This window comes from Eschrichtius robustus, chromosome 2 (genome assembly GCF_028021215.1).
Source record: "Eschrichtius robustus isolate mEscRob2 chromosome 2, mEscRob2.pri, whole genome shotgun sequence".
NCBI classification, from domain to species: Eukaryota; Metazoa; Chordata; class Mammalia; order Artiodactyla; family Eschrichtiidae; genus Eschrichtius; species Eschrichtius robustus.
In genome coordinates, this window is record NC_090825.1 from 175,246,202 (window position 1) to 175,264,059 (window position 17,858).

At 53.2% G+C, this 17,858-nt stretch overlaps 1 protein-coding gene across 1 annotated transcript; it reads left to right on the forward strand.

The window, feature by feature from the left end:
• The first annotated feature begins 9,560 nt into the window (after positions 1-9,560).
• On the forward strand, positions 9,561-9,881 carry TINCR (TINCR ubiquitin domain containing). The gene has a single exon (XM_068535022.1). The coding sequence runs from the start codon at positions 9,561-9,563 to the stop codon at positions 9,879-9,881; it is 321 nt and encodes a 106-aa protein (XP_068391123.1).
• Positions 9,882-17,858: the final 7,977 nt, after the last annotated feature.

Below are 17,858 nucleotides of genomic sequence, written 5' to 3' on the forward strand. Positions count from 1 at the left end.
GGGCATGGGTTCGATCCCTTATAAGGGAACTAAGACCCCCACACGCTGTGGGACATGGCCAACAAATAAATAAATAAATAAAATTTAAAGTGCTTTGCACAGTACCCAGCATCTAGTGGGTGCTTAGCCAACGACTGTGGTTGCATTTCATTCTCCAAGAAGAGCCAGGTCTAAACTGGGGCCTTCCGCCTCCTTGCAGACTTGGGGAAGGGGTCGGATCGGCCCCCATTCCCACCACAGCTGTGATCTATAATGTTGCATTAACAGTTTTTCGAACAAGAGGCCTGTTTGGGCCTCTGCAAAGCTGCACGCTGTGGGGTTAAGTGCCAGCAGCCACTGATGGTGCCTCGCAGCTGCTTCCAATCCTGCAGTCAGACCCACCTCGTGCCAACCAGCCGTGAAACTGCCGGGCTCCCCACATACTCAGCCACAGAAACCTCACGTTGGGCCCCCGTGGGGAGGCTCGTAAAACGCACTGAAGCTTCCTCCGCCTGGATGCTGCCAGCCATGGTGGACCAAATATTTACAGACTCGGCTGAAATGAGACCCAGCAGGGCAGGTTTCACAGGTGGCCCAGAAAAAGTCCCCTCACCCCCTGTTCTTGGGAAAACAGGGCACAGAGTGACAAGCAGCCCATTAGGCCAAGGCCCACACCCCCAGCAAGGCAAGATGGGAGAGCTGGGCTCACGAGAGCTTATCTGTTTAGAGCCAAAGGCATTTCCTGTGTGTCAGGTTCTGTGCCAGGGACGCAGCAGTGACCATGACTGAGACAGATCTGCTCTTTGGAGCCCAAGGGAGGGTTTCAAGCAGGAGGTGGAGTGAGCCTGGCTTCCTGAAGGAGGTGACTGGAAGGGCATTCCAGGAGAGGGAACAGAATGTGCAGGAGCCCCCAGGAAGGAATAGGTGCAGCACCTTGGAGAAACTCAGCAAGCAGGAATGTGGGTGACTTGGGGTCAGAGTGATCTCCGAAGTCCTGGGCAGGTCAGGGATCAGGCCACCAGCCCACAGGCCATGGCATGTTTCAGCAGGGTTCAAGGGTGTCCGTCACTGTCTCTCCCTGGGCCCTTCCTTGCTTGGGGGTCCAAATATTCACTGGCCCTGCCCCCAGCCCCCATGCAACCAGCACTTTCTGCCTCTGGGGAGCCAGCAGCCGCCAGCCCTGTGGAAGGTGGGCTCATGGCCAGGTTATCTGGACAAAGATAACAGCAGGGGAACCCCGTGCAGCCTGCAGGCATGGGGTCCCCTCCCCAAGGACCAGAATATAGGAAGTAGGAGCAGGCCGGCTACAAAGCTGATGAAGTTGTTCATCACTCTCCACCTGGACTGAGTCATGGATGGCAGGAAGTGCCAAGATGCCATGGGGGGACAGGGCACGGGGGATGTGGCTAATGGGGGGGTAGCTCAGTTATAGATGAAGAGGTGGGGGGAAGAGTGGGAGAGAGAGGGAGACAAAGAGATGGAGAGATACAAAAGAAACAGAGCTGTAGAGAGACAGAAAGAGACAGACACAGAAGGAAAAAGAGGCAGCAACGCACAGAGAAGAGAGACAGAGAGTGAAACACAGAGAAATAGAGACACACAGACGCAGAGAGAGACAAAGCTGACACCGATGGATACCACGGGACCCAGAGACCCGCAGAGATGTTGAGCCGCAGGGGCTGCTGTGCCCCCTGTGCCCACCGGGTGGCGCCAGAGAGCCACACGCTGCACCGCAGCCGTCCCTGCCTGGCCCTTCCTGCAGCCCGAGTTCCTTTCTCTCTGCCTGCGGTTCCTCTATTGCTCCACTGCCGCCTTAGCGGGAGGCCCTGGACCCCAGAGTGGGGACGGAGGTGGAGGCTGGAGTAGGGGCTTCCGCAGGGATCGAGGGTGTCCAGAGCCCCCATAAACTGGCCACCCCCCCGCCAAGGCTCTGTGCATGTCTCCTGGGCGTATCTGTGCTTGTCTTGGGAGTGTGTTTGCATTGGTCTGTGTGTGTGTGTGTGTGTGTCTTGGGGTGTGCATCTAGCCAGTCTCTGTGTGTGTCTTGTTTTGTCTCAAGGTGTGTGTGGTGTTTGTGTGTGTGTGTGAGGGGCTGTGGGCGTCTCTGTGTGTCTGGTATCTCCATGCCCCCAGAAACCTGACACTCTCTTCTCCTCTCACCTTCCCTGGCAGCTCTGCACGGAGTCACCCAAGAAATTTGAGAACCAAAACATTTATGGAGACTTAATGGTGTCCAGAGTCTCTCCTGGGATGCCAGAGGAAGTGCTCCCTGGAGCGACAAGGATGGGTGTTCATGGAGCTGACTGAGCAAGATTTAGGTTCTGCTAAACCCAAGCACCTACTTTGTGCTGCTTTCATGCTGTGGACTCAGTTTCCTCATCTGTGAAATGGGCCTGAAATTAATACCAGCCTCATAGCATTGCTGTGAAGTGATTAAGTGAGTTGAGGTTTGTAAAGCTCTTCAAACACTGCCTGGCACACAGCCTAAGGACCTAGTAAGTATCAGAAATCATCTCTTTTGATCCTTTTAACTACAAACACATCCACTAACCCATGGGTCAGTGGGAGCCCCTGAGAACTTTCCACTCACCACTAGGGATCTGAGGGTTGTCTTAAAGACCCAAATAAGTGGATACTCAGATATCTGCCTGCACACAAACTTCCCTTTTGGTCTAGTCCACTGGTTCTCAAACTTCACTGTACAGAAAAATGAGAAGATTAGATCATGATGGGTATATAAATCAAAGCCAGTTGCTGTCCCAAACACCAGGGACTCAGCAGTGAACAAAACAGACAAGGATGCCTGCCTTAGCAGACTTTCTGTTCTAGTGGGGAAAACATAATAAATGAAGTTCACTTGTCACTCAACAATGGTGAGTCATGACAATTAGTTACTATCCATCAATTTGCTTTCGATAATTTTGCCATCTTGCCTTCCAGAAAGATAGTACTAACTTACACAGTAACAGAGGTGAATGTCAATTGCCTTGTAGCCTCACAGAATCTAATATGATCAGATATCTTTTTTGACTATTATAGTGAGAATTCTAGAGTGGTTAAACACTTTTTCATGTAAGTCTTCGTCCTTTTTTTTTGTTTTTTTTTTTACAATTTCCCATCTATGTCTTTTGTGTGTTCAAAGTGGCATCCATGTTCTTTGCATGTCTCTATTCTTATTTATTTCTCACAACTCTTTATATATGAAGGATGCCACTTTAAAAATGTTACTGGCAAATAGCCTTTGTTTCTAATAGAGCTAAACTGGAATAACACAATTTATCAACAGGGACCACCATGAATCCTCATTTGTCAGACATCCTAGCAATGAATTCCTTACAAAAACCCAGTGGAGGGGGACAGATGGGTCCAAGAAATAGTAGCTAGGAAGAGAGCATTTTGACCTGAGACAAAGCCTTTCTCAGCTCCTTAGCTGAGACAATGTATCCATCTTCTGAACTGGATTCAGCACTGTCAGGGACATTTCTTTTTCTTTTTTTTTTTTTTGGCCGCACGGCGCAGCATGTGGAACTTCCCTGACCAGGGATCGAACCCGTGCCCCCTGCCCTGGAAGCACGGAGTCTTAACCACTGGACCACCAGGGAAGTCCTGTTAGGGACATTTCTAACATATAAATTAGATTTTTGAAGCCACTCCCTTGCTTCAAACACTCCCATGGCTCCTCACTGCCTTTAGACGGAAATCCAATCTCCTCTCCACACCCTTCCCAAAGCCACCCCCAAGCACCACATTTTCCTTTTTGCACCACCTCCAGATAGAGAGGCACCCTGAGCCTTTCCATTAACTCACTCTTGCCATGTTCCAGGGGCTCTACCTTCAGGTGTGGCTTTGGGAAAGTGATTTCCCTCTCCAAGACTCAGTGTTGTCATCTGAGAAATGGGATAACAAGTACAGACCTCATAGGATTGGTGGCAGGGACCCATGGGATAACTATTTGTAAAGCTTGATGGGATGTCCATTCGCTTTTTCCAAAGCCTTTTCAGCTTCTCCCTGGGAGGTGGGGGACCTTGGCAAACAGATGCTCCTGGGACTCACTTTCTTGATCTTAAAAGGAGGATATAAAGTTAGTACTATCACTGGTCTAGGGAGAGCAAACTCACTCAAGGAGTGAGTTGGACCTAGGGTTATAGGGAATTCACATCCCTATCATGGAGGGTCCACAGATGCCACTAGGATTGGGGGCCGAATGGAGCGTCTTTTTAAAAAAAATTTTTTTATTGATGTATAGTTGATTTACAATGTTGTGTTAATTTCTGCTGTACAGCAAAGTGACTCACTTATACGCATATATACATTCTTCTTTATATTCTTTTCCATTATGGTTTATCCCAGGATATTGAACATAGTTCCCTGTGCTATACAGTAGGACCTTGTTGTTTATCCATTCTATATATAATAGTTTGCATCTGTTAACCCTAAACTCCCAATCCATCCCTCCCCCATCCCCCCACCCCCTTGCCAACCACAAGTCTGTTCCCTATGTCTGTGAGTCGGTTTCTGTTTCGTAGACAGGTTCATTTGTGGCATATTTTAGATTCCACATACAAGTGATGTCATATGGTATTTGTCTTTCTCTGTCTGACTTACTTCACTTAGTATGATAATTTCTGGTTGCATCCATGTTGCTGCAAAGGGCATTATTTCATTCTTTTTTTTTTTTTAATGGCTGAGTAGTATTGCACTGTATCCAGTGGAGCTCCTTATATGGAAAAACTCATTCACAAGTTCTTCTTGTAAACATTATGTGGGCCCCCAGCCCCAGAAAAAAAACAAAAACCAGAAACACATTCAGCCCCTGGGCTTCCGGTTTGAGAGACCTCTGATCCAAGGGGACAAGTCTAGGTAAGAAGCCTGTGTCACAAGAGGCTATTTGTGATTCGAGAATTTGGCAATGCCAAGTTCAGTGGGTATGTCACAGATAGGGGCAAGTTAGCAGAGCGCCGCCCCTCCCTTCCTATCTGCCTGCAGTATTAGTGGGGTGCAGGCCCACATCCACACATATGCCTTCTGCCTCTGGCGATCCATGCATTCTTTTCCCTGCAAGACAGCCAGAAGCGATGTGTTGAATGCCATTCAGGATCCCTGCTCTAGGATTCTTTTTTTTTTTTTTTTTTGGCCATGCTGCATGGCTTGGGGGATCTTAGTTCCCTGATCAGGGCTCGAACCTGGGCCCCGACAGTAAAGGTGCTGAGTCCTAACCACTGGACCACCAGGGAATTCCCTCTAGGATTCTAAAATGTTCGGGAGGAGGGGAGACTGTTTTGAGGATCTAGAATGCCAGGCACTCCAAGATTCTGGGAGTCCACGATTTTGGAGATCCCACGATTCTGAGCCTCCCAGGTTCCAGAACTCAGGGATTCACCAAGCTTGTCACTGCCCGCTTGGGTCTTCCATAATCGCCCATGACAGATAATACACTGTCTCAAGGCAGAAACCATGATCCCTCTAATCCAGCGACCCAGGCAGAGGGCCTGCCGCCCGGAGCCACCTGGCTTTTCCTAACGGCTTAATGAGAAAGTCAGGATTAATTGGAACTGGCACCCAGCACTCACAGGGCTCAGCGTGGCTGGCTTGGCCTCCATATGTTAAAGCCAAGCGTCTCTGGGTCTTGCTCTGACCTGTTCTAAACACCAGCAGGTGTGTTGCCTGAAACCTGGAGCTTAGCCTGACAAGGGAGGTGGCTGGGACCGTGGTGACCCAGTGCCACAGGTAGAGCCAGCCCGCCCACTCTCCCTGAGACAGTGTACACCAGCCTGGGCCCTCATTCTGTCCCTCCTCTGGGCCTCAGTTTCCCTCCTTTGTTCAGTGAGATCAGCCTCAGGTTTTCTTGTGGATTACATGTAAATTGCTCAGCGTGTGTGTTGTACTGTAATCCATCCTTGGGCACCTGGGTAGAGTCCCAGAAGGGATATAGCGACTTCTCATTTCAATAGCTATTATCAGAGAGATTACGCCATTTCACACTCCAAACCCCAATGCATAATATTGCTCTCTTCCCCAAACCCCAGCAACCTGGTGAATTATCAAACTTTTTCATCCTTAGCAACCTGATAGATTTTTAAAAAGTATTTCATGATAGTTTTATTTTGTATTGACCTTACCATGAGTGAGAATGAACTCCCTTTCATATGCTTGGAAGACATTTATATTTCCTTTTCAGAAACTGTTCATGTCCTTTGCCTCTTTTTCTATTGAATTGTTGGCCCTTATTGATACCTGGAAGATTTTTACATATTAAGGAAATCAGTCTTTTGTCTATCATGTCTTGGAAAAGTTTTCCTTTGTCGATTGACCTTCTAGTATTTGTGTGTGTTTATGTATGTGTGTCTATAGGAATTTTACATTTGTATGTAGTCAGTTATTAATCTTTTTTTAAAAATAAATGTATTTATTTATTTATTTTTGGCTGCATTGGGTCTTCGTTGCTGTGCGCGGGCTTTCTCTGGTTGCGGCGAGCGGGGGCTACTCTTCATTGCGGTGCACAGGCTTCTCATTGTGGTGGCTTCTCTTGTTGCGAAGCACGGGCTCTAGGCGCACGGGCTTCAGTAGTTGTGGCACGCGGGCTCAGTAGTTGTGGTGCACGGGCTTTGTTGCTCCACAGCATGTGGGATCTTCCTGGACCAGGGCTCAAACCCGTGTCCCCTGCATTGGCATGCATATTCTTTTTTTTTTTTTTTAAAGAAATTCACGTTCTTTTATTTATTTATTTATTTATTTATGACTGTGTTGAGTCTTCGTTTCTGTGCGAGGGCTTTCTCTAGTTGCGGCAAGTGGGGACCACTCTTCATCGCGGTGCGCGGGCCTCTCTCCATCGCGGCCTCTCTTGTTGTGGAGCACAGGCTCCAGACGCGCAGGCTCAGTAATTGTGGCTCACGGGCCCAGTTGCTCCGTGGCATGTGGGATCTTCCCAGACCAGGGCTCGAACCCGTGTCCCCTGCATTGGCAGGCAGATTCTCCACCACTGCGCCACCAGGGAAGCCCTGGCATGCATATTCTTAACCACTGCGCCACCAGGGATGTCCTGTAGTCAGTTATTAATCTTTTTCAAAAAAATTTATTTATTTTATTTATTTGTTTTTGGCTGTGTTGGGTCTTCGTTGCTGCGCGTGGGCTTTCTCTAGTTGTGGCGAGCGGGTGCTGCTCTTCATTGTGGTGCGCAGGCTTCTCATTGCCATGACTTCTCTTGTTGCAGAGCACAGGCTCTAGGCGCACGGGCTTCAGTAGTTGTGGCTTGCAGGCTCTAGAGCTCAGGCTTAGTAGTTGTGGTGCACGGGCTTAGTTGCTCCATGGCATGTGGGATCTTCCTGGACGAGGGCTCGAACCTGTGTCCCCTGCATTGGCAGGCAGATTCTTAACTACTGCGCCACCAGGGAAGTCCTGTAGTCAGTTATTAATCTTTTAAATCATTAAAGGTGTCATGTCATGCTTCAGCACACTGGGATTATTATTATTTTTAACTTCCACATTTTCTTCTAGTAGTTTAATAGTTTCTCTCTCTCTCTCTTTTTTTCTTTTTGCTTGGTTGGTGGGTGATCCATCTGAAATTAATTTTGCTCTTAGCTACCTTTAAAATCTCCAGCTGAAATCTGATGGTTGTCTAAGAAGCTGTGTAGTTAAGTGGACAATAGCATGATGACTGAAACCAGGTGGCTAGGCTTCAAGTCCTGGCTCTGCCATTTTTCACTGTGTATCCTCAGGGAAGTCACTCTCTCTGAGCCTCACTTTACTCATCTGTAAAATGGGAGATAATAGTGTCATGTGAGAATTAAGGGAAGCTTTTATTTATTTATTTTTTAAATCATGTACCTAGAAGGCCATCTGTCACTTAGCCCGTGTTTTTTTTTTTTTTTTTTCTGTTTGCTATTTTTGTTTTTATTTGCTTTTCAATTGCACTTGACTCTCAGCGTAGCCAATTAGCCAGCGACTATGCTTCAGGAACATTTCTAAGTGCTTATGTGCAGTAATTTATTCCTCATAACAACCCCATTGGACAGATGGTGATATCGAGGCCCAGGGAGGTTAAGTTCCTTCCTGAGGAACTTCCAAGGGTCAGGGTCGGGATTAGAGCCCTCGATCTGCCCACTGCCCTGTTCTGGCCTCAGCCTCCCTCCCCCACTCTTGGCCACTGCTGGAGGAGGAGTTCCCACTGGGCTCCATCATAACTAGCTTCTAAGTACAGACTGAATCTCTGAGGTCAAGTCAACATTCTGGATACCCAGAACTGGTCAGTCCTGTCCTGGTAGGTATGGCTGTGGAGAAGGGCAGGCAGCGGTCAAGGAAGGCTTTCAGGGAGAGGGTGCTTAGATAAGTAAGACTGGAGAGGCTGGCGGGGCCTGAGAAAGGGGTTGCAGGGGTCGGGGGAGGACAGCATGGAAGCCTCCCCTGACTGTCACTGGCCACAAGCTTTGACTCTTGCTTCTCCCCACTAGGCACACAGTGAACTATATAGTTGGTGATCATGGGCAGGTACCTCCTTGGTGGGAGTGTTGAACTTCTACTCACCTGTCAAAGCCCCAGGGCTCCAATGCCTACTCATCTGGAAAGCCATCTCCCCCGCTACTGGCCTTTCCTAGCCTGGGGTCTCTCCTACTACTCAAACCCTGACCACATAGTACTGGGAATGTCTGTGTCCAGCTCTGGGTCCTTCACCCTCAACTGGGTGACCCTTGAGGGCAGGGCCCTAGGTTGGGATTTCTCTGGTGCCCAGCATTGCCCAGCCCAGCCCGGACACAGAATAAGTACTGGTTGAATATGTCTTGAAGGAAATAAGGGAGTAAATGAGAGTCAAATATGTGAGTGACAAATACAAACCTCAGACATGTCCCTCCAGGGCTCCCACCTCCCTCGGGAAAAAAGCCCAAGTCCTCCCCGTGGCCCACAAGGTCCTGCATGACCTGCCCCATCCCCTCCCTGACCCCCCTCCTCCCTGTCTCCCCCTCGCTCGCTCTGCTCCAGCCACACAGGCCTCCTCGCTGTTCCTCCAACAGGCAGGCTCCGTCCTGCCCCAGGACCTTTGCACAGGCTGTTCCCATCTCAGCCTGCAGTAAGTACTCTTGATCATGACTCTGTGTGTGGTCGGCTCATTCCTCCTTCAGATCTCCATTCAAATGCCACCTCCACAGAGAGGCCTCCCTTGACCTTGATCCCTAAAATAGCCGGCCAGTCTCGAGCTCTCTTCCTCTTCTGGTCCCTCCCTGCCACTTCCCACGATCGGATGCACTGTGCATTTACATATTTATCTTTATGATGCGGCTCCTTTTCGTGCGTTTCGTCCCGGGTCACCCGGGGCGCCTCCATCCGCCTGGCTCGCAGTAGGCACTTAATACAGGTCGACGTAAACTAAGGGGCGTCTGCGGGTGGGGGCTAGGGGCCCGCGGGTCCACCCGCCGCGCCCCGCCCTCGTGGGGCCTCCAGTTTGCGAGCTGGGCGTGCCCGGGCAGGCTGGGCGCGGGCGCGGGCGCGGCGGGATCGGGCGGCCGGGCCGGTTGGGCGGGTGCGGAGGGCGTGCGGGGCCCGGGCCGGGTCCGAGGGCCCGGGCCGGGTCCGAGTGTCCGGTGGGGGCCATGGAGGGGCTGCGGCGGGGCCTGTCGCGCTGGAAGCGCTACCACATCCAGGTGCACCTAGCGGACGAGGCGCTGCTGCTGCCGCTCACGGTGCGGCCGCGGGACACGCTCAGCGACCTGCGCGCCCAGCTCGTGGGCCAGGGCGTGAGCTCCTGGAAGCGCACCTTCTACTACAACGCGCGGCGGCTGGACGACCACCAGACGGTGCGCGACGTGCGCCTGCAGGACGGCTCGGTGCTGCTGCTCGTCAGCGACCCCAGGTGGCCGGGGGCGGGGACTGGGGGGCGACCTGGGAGCGGGGGCCTGGGGTTGGGGGGATAGGGGGCCCTGGCTGGGGTCCCCGGTGAGGGGTGAGTCAGGGCTGGGGGGAGACGGCGGGGCACAGGAGCGCCTGGCTGGCGTCCCCGGTGGGGCGGGAGGTAGGTCAGGATGGGCGGGGCCTGGGGGGCACAGGAGAGCCTGGCTGGGGTCCTGGGTGGGGAATGCGGGGGGAGACGGCGGGGCACAGGAGCGCCTGGCTGGCGTCCCCGGTGGGGCGGGAAGTGGGTCAGGGCTGGGGGGAGGCCTGGAGGGACTAGCTGGGGTCAGGGTGTTGTGGGTGGGATGGTTGCGGAAGGGTGGACTGGGGATCCTTTTCGTCCTTGTGGACTCCTTGGAGAGAGCCCGGCACTGAGAAAGGCCGGGAGCCTGGCTCGATTCCCCCTGCAGGCTTTCTTCTTTTCTCTCACTCTGTCTGCCTCTCTCCAGCCTCGCCGGTCTTTCTCACGATCTCTCTTTGTTTCCTGTCTCTCCCTCTCTCTGTGACACTGTCCCTGTTTATTTCCTTTCCTTTCCTTCTTTCTGTCTCTGTCTCTCTACATCGCTCTGTCTCTCTGCATCTCTGTCCATTTTTGTCTCTGCTGTTTTTCTCTGTGTGTGTCTCCCTCTCTCTTCTTTTTCTGTTCATCCATCTCCCCCACTACCCCTGCCTTCCCCACAGTCCCATCCTGACCCTTGCTGTCCACACTCTGACCCGGCCGTTTGGGGTATCCAGAGAGGTCCCCTGGCCAAGGTGACCCGAGAGGCGTGGGTCTCCCAACCCAAGGAGGGGTCTGCAGAGAAGGGCAGCTGGGCTGTGGGAACAGCACATGTAGAGCCCTGGGGCAGCTTTGGGAAATGGTGGAGGCTGGTGCTTGGCGAGATTGCCAGTGAGATGGTGGAGGTGGGCAGGGGCTGGTCCCAGAGCCTGGGGTGGAGGCACTGGGTGGGGGAGGGACTGCAGCTGTCTGCGTAACCCTGGAGTTTATGGGGGTCATGCTCGCTGGGCCCCTAGAGGCTTGGTCCACCAAGTCTGGGTGACGTTTTGAGAGCAGGAGCCTCAGATGCCAGTCCTGGAGGCTCAAGATGTGGTGGGAGGGCCTGCCTCTCCAGGCCCTCTCGAGGGAGGGTCTCAAGGGGTAGGAGGAGATGGATGGGATGGTGACCAGTGGGGGTTTGGGGCTTGGGGCTGGGAGAGGGTGTTGCTGGCAGTGGCCAAACAAAGCCTAGCAGCTGGATGATCCACAGATGTCTACACAGTCAATATTCAATATACAATACGCATTTATTGAGTGCCTACTGTGTGCCGGGTCATGTGCTGGGCAGCACTGGAACTCAGCAGGGACCCAGACAGACCAGGCCTGCCCTCACGGAGCCCACAGTCAGTCCAGTGGGAGAGACAGACAAGGAACCAAATAAACATATGTTCGAATGTCAGGTTGTAATAAGTGCTGTGGAAAGATGCAGGAAGGTTGAGAGTGATGGAGGTGTTGTTACCCTATCAACAGTGGCCAGGGGAGGTCTGTCGGAGAAGGTGACATTTCACAGTACAATGTGAAGGAGCTGATTAAACAAAGAGAACAAGAGTGGGCAAGAGGGTATTCCAGGAAGAGGAAACAAAATGTGCAAAGGCCCTGGGGCAGAACCATGCCTGGTGTGTTGGAGGAACAGCGAGGAGGCCTGTGTGTCTGGAGCAGAGTGAGCGAGGGGGAGAGAGGGAGGAGGGGAGGGCAGGGAGGGGACAGGGAAGGTCATACAGGGCCTTGTGGGCCATGGGGAAGACTTGGGCTTTTACCCTCAGGGAGGTGAGAGCCCTGGAGGGCTGTGGGCAGAGGAGGGGCAGGACCTGACTCAGGTACTCACAGGTGCCCTCTGGCTGATACAGGGAAGACAGACTGTGGAGGGGGCGGGGAGGGCTGGGGGTGGGGATCGGGGGACCAAGGTGGAGGTCTAGTGATGGTGAGTGATGGTGGAGGCTGAACTAGGAGAGAGTCAGCTCGCTGTTCCTCCGACTCTCTAGGCATGGTCCTACCTCAGGACCTTTGCACTGCTGTTCCCTCCTCCTGCAATGCTTTCCACCTCCCTTCCTCAGCCCCTTCAGGCTTTTGTTCAGATCCTACCCCCTCAGTGTAATCTTCCCTGACCACCTGTTTAAAATGGCATCCCACCAACACCATACCCTACCCCTGCTTTATCTTTCTCTATACTTCCTTGATTATTTTTACTAATATTTTACTAATTTTTTTTTGCTCCATCTCCCCCACTAGACTGTAAGCTCTGTGAGGGCATTGTTGTCCATCCTATTCACTGCTGTTTCCCCAGTTCAGTGCCTGGCACATAGTAGGTGCTCAATAAATGTTCATTGAATGTATGATCTCTGGAGGTGAAGAAAGGGATGCTCAGAACATTTTCCTGGAGCTCTAGTGTTTCCTGGAAGCAAGAGAGAGGGTCTCGTGGGTGGAGGCGAGTCTGGGCAGACGCAGCAAGATGCGTTGGCCGGACATCGAGCAGACCAGGAGGCCTTAAGTGCCAAGGTGAGGGCTGCATGGGCCTGCAACCTGTATCTTTCTGTCCCCCTCCTGCAGGTAATCTGTGTTGGAGGACATGGAGCCATGACCGAGGGGACCAGAGGTGCTGGCTGAAGGAGCAGGCTGTGGGTGGCGGGGGACATCTCCCAGGAGCCTTGACCTCACTCTGGGTAAGTCACTCCAGTATTTGGGACACAGAAGGGACCTTAGAGATTGTGGAGACCACAGACGGGTAAACTGAGGCTCAGAGAGGAGAAGAGAGTCATCTCTGATGACCATCACCCTTCTCCACACCCATATGCTTCTGGCCCCTGGGGCAGGGTCACTGTCCTTACCTTCTCACCTTTGAACTAACACATGGGCCTGAGTAATGCTGCCCTGAATTGCTGTGTGCCCTTGGGCAAATTGCTCCTCCTCTCTGGGCTCTGTTACCCCTCTTCCTTAACAATCAAAGAGTGGGCTTTGGTTGGCAGGTTTGGTTTAATTGCACTCTTTGCCTGCAATTCCTGCAACTGCCACCAGGTGGCTTCAAGTGCCAAGCTCCCCACAGTCTAAGGGCTATCCCTGTCCCTCCTGGAGGGCACCAGGGCCATCTCAAAGGAGGAGCTGGCTGCAGGTGTTGCTCTCCATGGGGCTGTTAGGGAAAAGGGAAGAAGGAAAAGTGGCCAGAGAGCTGGTGTTTCACCCTGTGAGGGGGCCTGGATTGAAATTGTCTTATCCCCTCCCTCCTGCAGTTCCAAGGTTCTGGGCTTCCAGCATAGATGGTGAAACACTGGCCTGCCCAGCTGCTGCCCACTGCCTGGGACATTCCTGATGGAGCCCCAGTCCCTGACACTGACCTAGGATGTTGCTACTCAGGGCCAGCCAGCTTTCCAGCTGTGCTGTGTGATCCTGAGGAGGTGGCTCCCACCTTGGGGCTTCAAGTGCCCAGTCTGCAGTGGGAACCACGTGCCGTCTTGGGAGGCAGCCGGAGGATGTCACATGAAGAGAAGCACAGAGGGGAGAGGAGCTTGGTGGGGGCATCACCCCCACCCGCCTGGTACATTCTCTCTGCCACGCCTCTACCCAAGCTGTGCCCCCAGCCTGAAGCACCTTTCACACCCCTCTCTGCAGCTCCAGTCCACCCAGGATTCCAGCCTCCTCCAGGAAGTCTTCTCAGATTCCCTCCTCCCCAGCCAGTGAGAACCTTGTCCTCTTTTGGGCCCCTTCAAGCCTCCTCTACTGTGAACAGCTTTGGCTGGGGGCAGGGGGTGTGTGGCCAGACACTCATGAAATCTCAAATGACTAAAGGTGGAGACTGGGGGACCCCAGCCCTCTCCCAGCGCTCCAGTGTCACACTGCACCCCTCCCCCAAACCCAAACCCCTCCCCACGTTGCACCTGTGTCCACCCCCGTGGCGGTGTCCTTCCCGTTCAATCCCACTGCTTTGCCCCCTGCACGGGGTCTCCTGGTTGTGTCTGAAGGGCTCTGGTTAAGTGGGCAGGGATTTGGGGGGGGCGGTGGCTGTGCCTGGCAGAGCACTGAGACATTGACGGTAATCATGGGGGTACTCCGGGCTATTCCAGGCAGTGTGCCGTAGGAATTCTGGGTATAAGACCCTCTGAGTAGGGAATTCCATGGCGGTCCAGTGGTTAGGACCCTGCACTTCCACTGCTGGGGTTCGATCCCTGGTCGGGGAACTAGGATTCCGCGTGGTGCAGCCAAAAAAAAAAAAAAAAATAGAACGTTGGGACTCAGTTGGATCTCTGATCTGCGGCCATGAGGCGTCGGGTCCGCCGTGCAGGCCCCCTCGGGTTGGGGGGATGCTGGCATGCAGGCCCTCGAGGGCTGCGTTCATGCTCTGGGTGCTGGCATCACAGGGCAGAGGCTTGGGAGCCTGGGAAGACATAATGTTTTAATTAAGAGTCGTGTTGGCCGCAGGGCCCAGAGCAGAGACAGGTGGATAATAAATCGTGGCCGCGGGGAGAGTAGTGTTCAGATGTGCGTTTGTCCATCAGGGGATGGGGACGGCCCCAGGCCTGCGGGGCTTTTCTCACTTCCCCTTGGAGGAGCCTCTCCGGGGCTGGCATCACTCCTCCTGGGGCCAGGCAGCCCAGGCCCCTGCTCCTGCCTGGTTTTGGCCTCGGTGGGTCACGCAAACACTGGGGGACCTGCCCTCCAGGGCCCAGCAGGAAAGTGGGGCTTTTAATAGCCACCCCAGCTCCATTCCTCGGCTCCCACTACATGCCAGGGTCTGTGCCACGTCCTTGTCTGGCCTCCACTTAACTCTAGTCTGTGAAGTGTGAGGCTCGGTGGTGGTGGTGACGATTATGGCCCATTTTACAGATGGGGCATCCAAGGGCACCCTGCCCCCTCTAGTCTGCTGCCCTCGCAACCCTTGAACTGAGGGGTCCCCAGCCCATGAGCAGGTCCCTGATAGAGGAATGGGGAGGGTTTCCCGCATCTTGGCTGAGGTGGGGGTGGGAGACAGCATTTTCAGGCCTTTTTGACATTTAACAAACAGTATGCAAATCACATGCAAATTGCATGCAAATCATCACCCATTTCTTAAGCCTCAACAGCTTCGGTGTGTTCTGAAATAATAATGTTGGACCTGTCCCTTGGTATTGGCTTGGAGGAGGGGTGCAAAGTTTTTCCCTTCGTCCCTTCCTTCCCCTTCCCTTCTGTTTTCTTTCCTTCCTCCCTCCCTTTCTTCCCTCCTCCCTTCCTTTCTTCCTGTTATCACTTTGCTCCCTTCACATTGTTTTTTGGAGGCCTCCCAGTCCTGAGATGAATACAAACAGCAAAAGTGGCTTCCAGCGTTCCCATTTTCCAGATGGGGAAACTGAGGCACTGAGAGGCACAAGCCTGGACTGAGATCCCAGAGCCACATTGTGGAAGGCATCCGCCACCAAGTGTCATCATGGACCAAAGTGGACAGTACCTGTGACCCAAGAAGGAGAGATGACAGTGGCTGGAGCAGGCCTAACAGGGCTTGGAGGAGCCAAGGGGAACTGTCCTTGGGTTTCTTGGCCTAGAATGGCAGGCTGCCCGGCTTGGATCTGGAGAAATCTGACACTGACTGATCTTACTCCTCAAGTCCTTCTTTGTCCTGCTACTCCATCAGCATGTTCTTTGAATTTGGGCCACAGCCTCTCTGCTCAGTTTGCATGCCCTGCCTTTTCTGTTTGCAAACTCCTATTCATCCTTCCAAGCCCCAGCTCCAGTGCCCCCTTCTTCATGCAGTCATTTCTGATCCTCCAGAAGAGCTTCCAATTCCCTCTGGGCTTCTGGTGCCCCAGATCTCTCTCTCTCTCTCTCTCTCTGGTCCAACCCTGACCCTTTTGGAGACAGCAGCATTACTGGACACTCTGGCTTGTTTCCAGCACTTGTCTGATTATCACATACCTCCAGACTTTTGTATTCTCTGCCCAGAATGTCCTTTTGGGTCTTTTTCACCTGGAATAGTCCTACATTTTCAAGGTCCTGGCACTAATACCCCACCTCCATGTGGGCTCGACAGCTCTCTCCCAGTCGGCCTCTGGGTCCTGCAGCCTCCATCCCTTCATCCCTGACCCACAGAACGGGGAGGTCTGTGTGTCCTCCCAGTCTTAGGAGTTGCCTCTGGCGCCCCAGGATCACCTAGGCTGGGACTACAGGGTGATCCTGTAGTACAGTACAAATTCGGTACAGAGGGACCGAATTTGAGTAGGTACGGAATAAAAGACTAAGTGTTCGGAAACAACGCCAAGTTCAAACTCCCTCACTTAGCCTTGGGCTTCACTCTCCATCGACAGTTCAGTCCTAAGCACGTCCTTCGCCCTTCCCTCTCGTTCACCTCCAGAACTCTGCACAAGCCATTCCGTCTGCCAGGAATGGTTTTCCCTTGACTCCTATTCTGGGTGACCCCAAGCCAGGCCCCTCCCATCTCTGCGCTGTGAAAATGGGGGAAGTCTGGTCCCCCCAGGGCCTCTCAGGCTCCTGGCTCCACCCCAGGAGCAAGTCCAGGCTGCAAGGAGTTTCGGGTGAGACCTGGCAGGCACCATCTCTCCCTGGGGCCCGTGGCGTCCCGGGGAGGGGCCACCTCCCGCCTTGGCTGCCCACTCGCTTTGTGCTCCCAGAAGTTCGAGGGGAATTTTCCTGGGTGGCAAGTAAATCCAGGTGGTTCCCAGAGGAGGCATCTGTGGCTCAACCAGAAACTGCAGGCACCTGGACTTTCTGCTTTCGTTCTGTTGTGCCCCTCTCTCTCTCTCTCTCTCTCTCTTTATCTCTCTGTGTGACTCCAGGCCAGATTCTGGCATTCTCTAACTCTGCCCATTAGTTCAACGGGCATTTATCGAGTGAGCTCTGTGTGCCCGGCCCTATGCTGGCTGCTGGAGATACCAAGACAGACGTTGCTTCGGCTGCTGTAGACAGTGGGGCAGGTTGTTCACTGCACAGAAACATCCAGCTGGGTGAGAGGGCCTCAGGAAGGGAAATCTTTTCATAATTCACACAAAGTCTCCTATACAGGTTAGTGGTGGTCCTGACCCTGATGCCTCCCCCACCCCCTGTGTCTCCATCTGTCTCTGTGTCTCATTCAATCTCTTCTCTATGTATCTGCCCCCATTTGTCACTCTTTCTCTCTGTGTCTCTTGATCTCTGCTCTCCACTCTCTCTATCTGAGCCTCTCTGTCTGTCTCCATCTCTGTCTCTGTCTCCTTCCATGTCTCTGGCAGTTTATTTCTGTTTCTCTCTCTCCATACCCCTGTATCTGTCTCTCATATCCCCTCTCAAAAGGGACATCCTTTCCCCCTGATGCTCTGAGCATGACCTCTGGGTGTTTCCAAAAGTTGCTGGGTCCATGCATTCTGTAATCACTGATGAGGCACCTCCAATTTGCAGGGCACTGAGGACAGCGTGGTGACTAGGACACCCAGCTGTTGGCCCTCATGGGGCTTGAGGTCCAGCAGAAGAGACAGAAGCTGCAGGGTGGGGGGCTGCTCCTAGGATCCTGGAAACCCCTCCTCTGGGCTCGGCCCACACTCTTCTGAATGACCTTGGGTGGTCCTTGTCCCACTCTGGGCCTCAGTTTCCCCACCTACCCAAGGAGGGAGGTGTTTAAGGTGGCTGGGCCAGAAGCTACTTGCAAGGCCTAGGCTGTTTGTTGGCAGAGAAATCCTGGCTCATCCCCACACCCAAATGCGCTTGAAAGAATCCTCCGAGGGGAAAACAGTTGTAAGAAAAAAGAAAAGAAAAAATCAGAGTCCGGCTTCCCTGGTGGCACAGTGGTTAAGAATCCGCCTGCCAATTCAGGGCACACGGGTTCGAGCCCTGGTCCGGGAAGATCACACATGCCGTGGAGCAACTAAGCCCATGAGCCACAACTACTGAGCCTGCGCTCTGGAGCCCGCGTGCCACAACTACTGAAGACTGCGCACCTAGAGCCCATGCTCCGCAACAAGAGAAGCCACCGCAATGAGAAGCTCGCACACTGCAACGAAGAGTAGCCCCC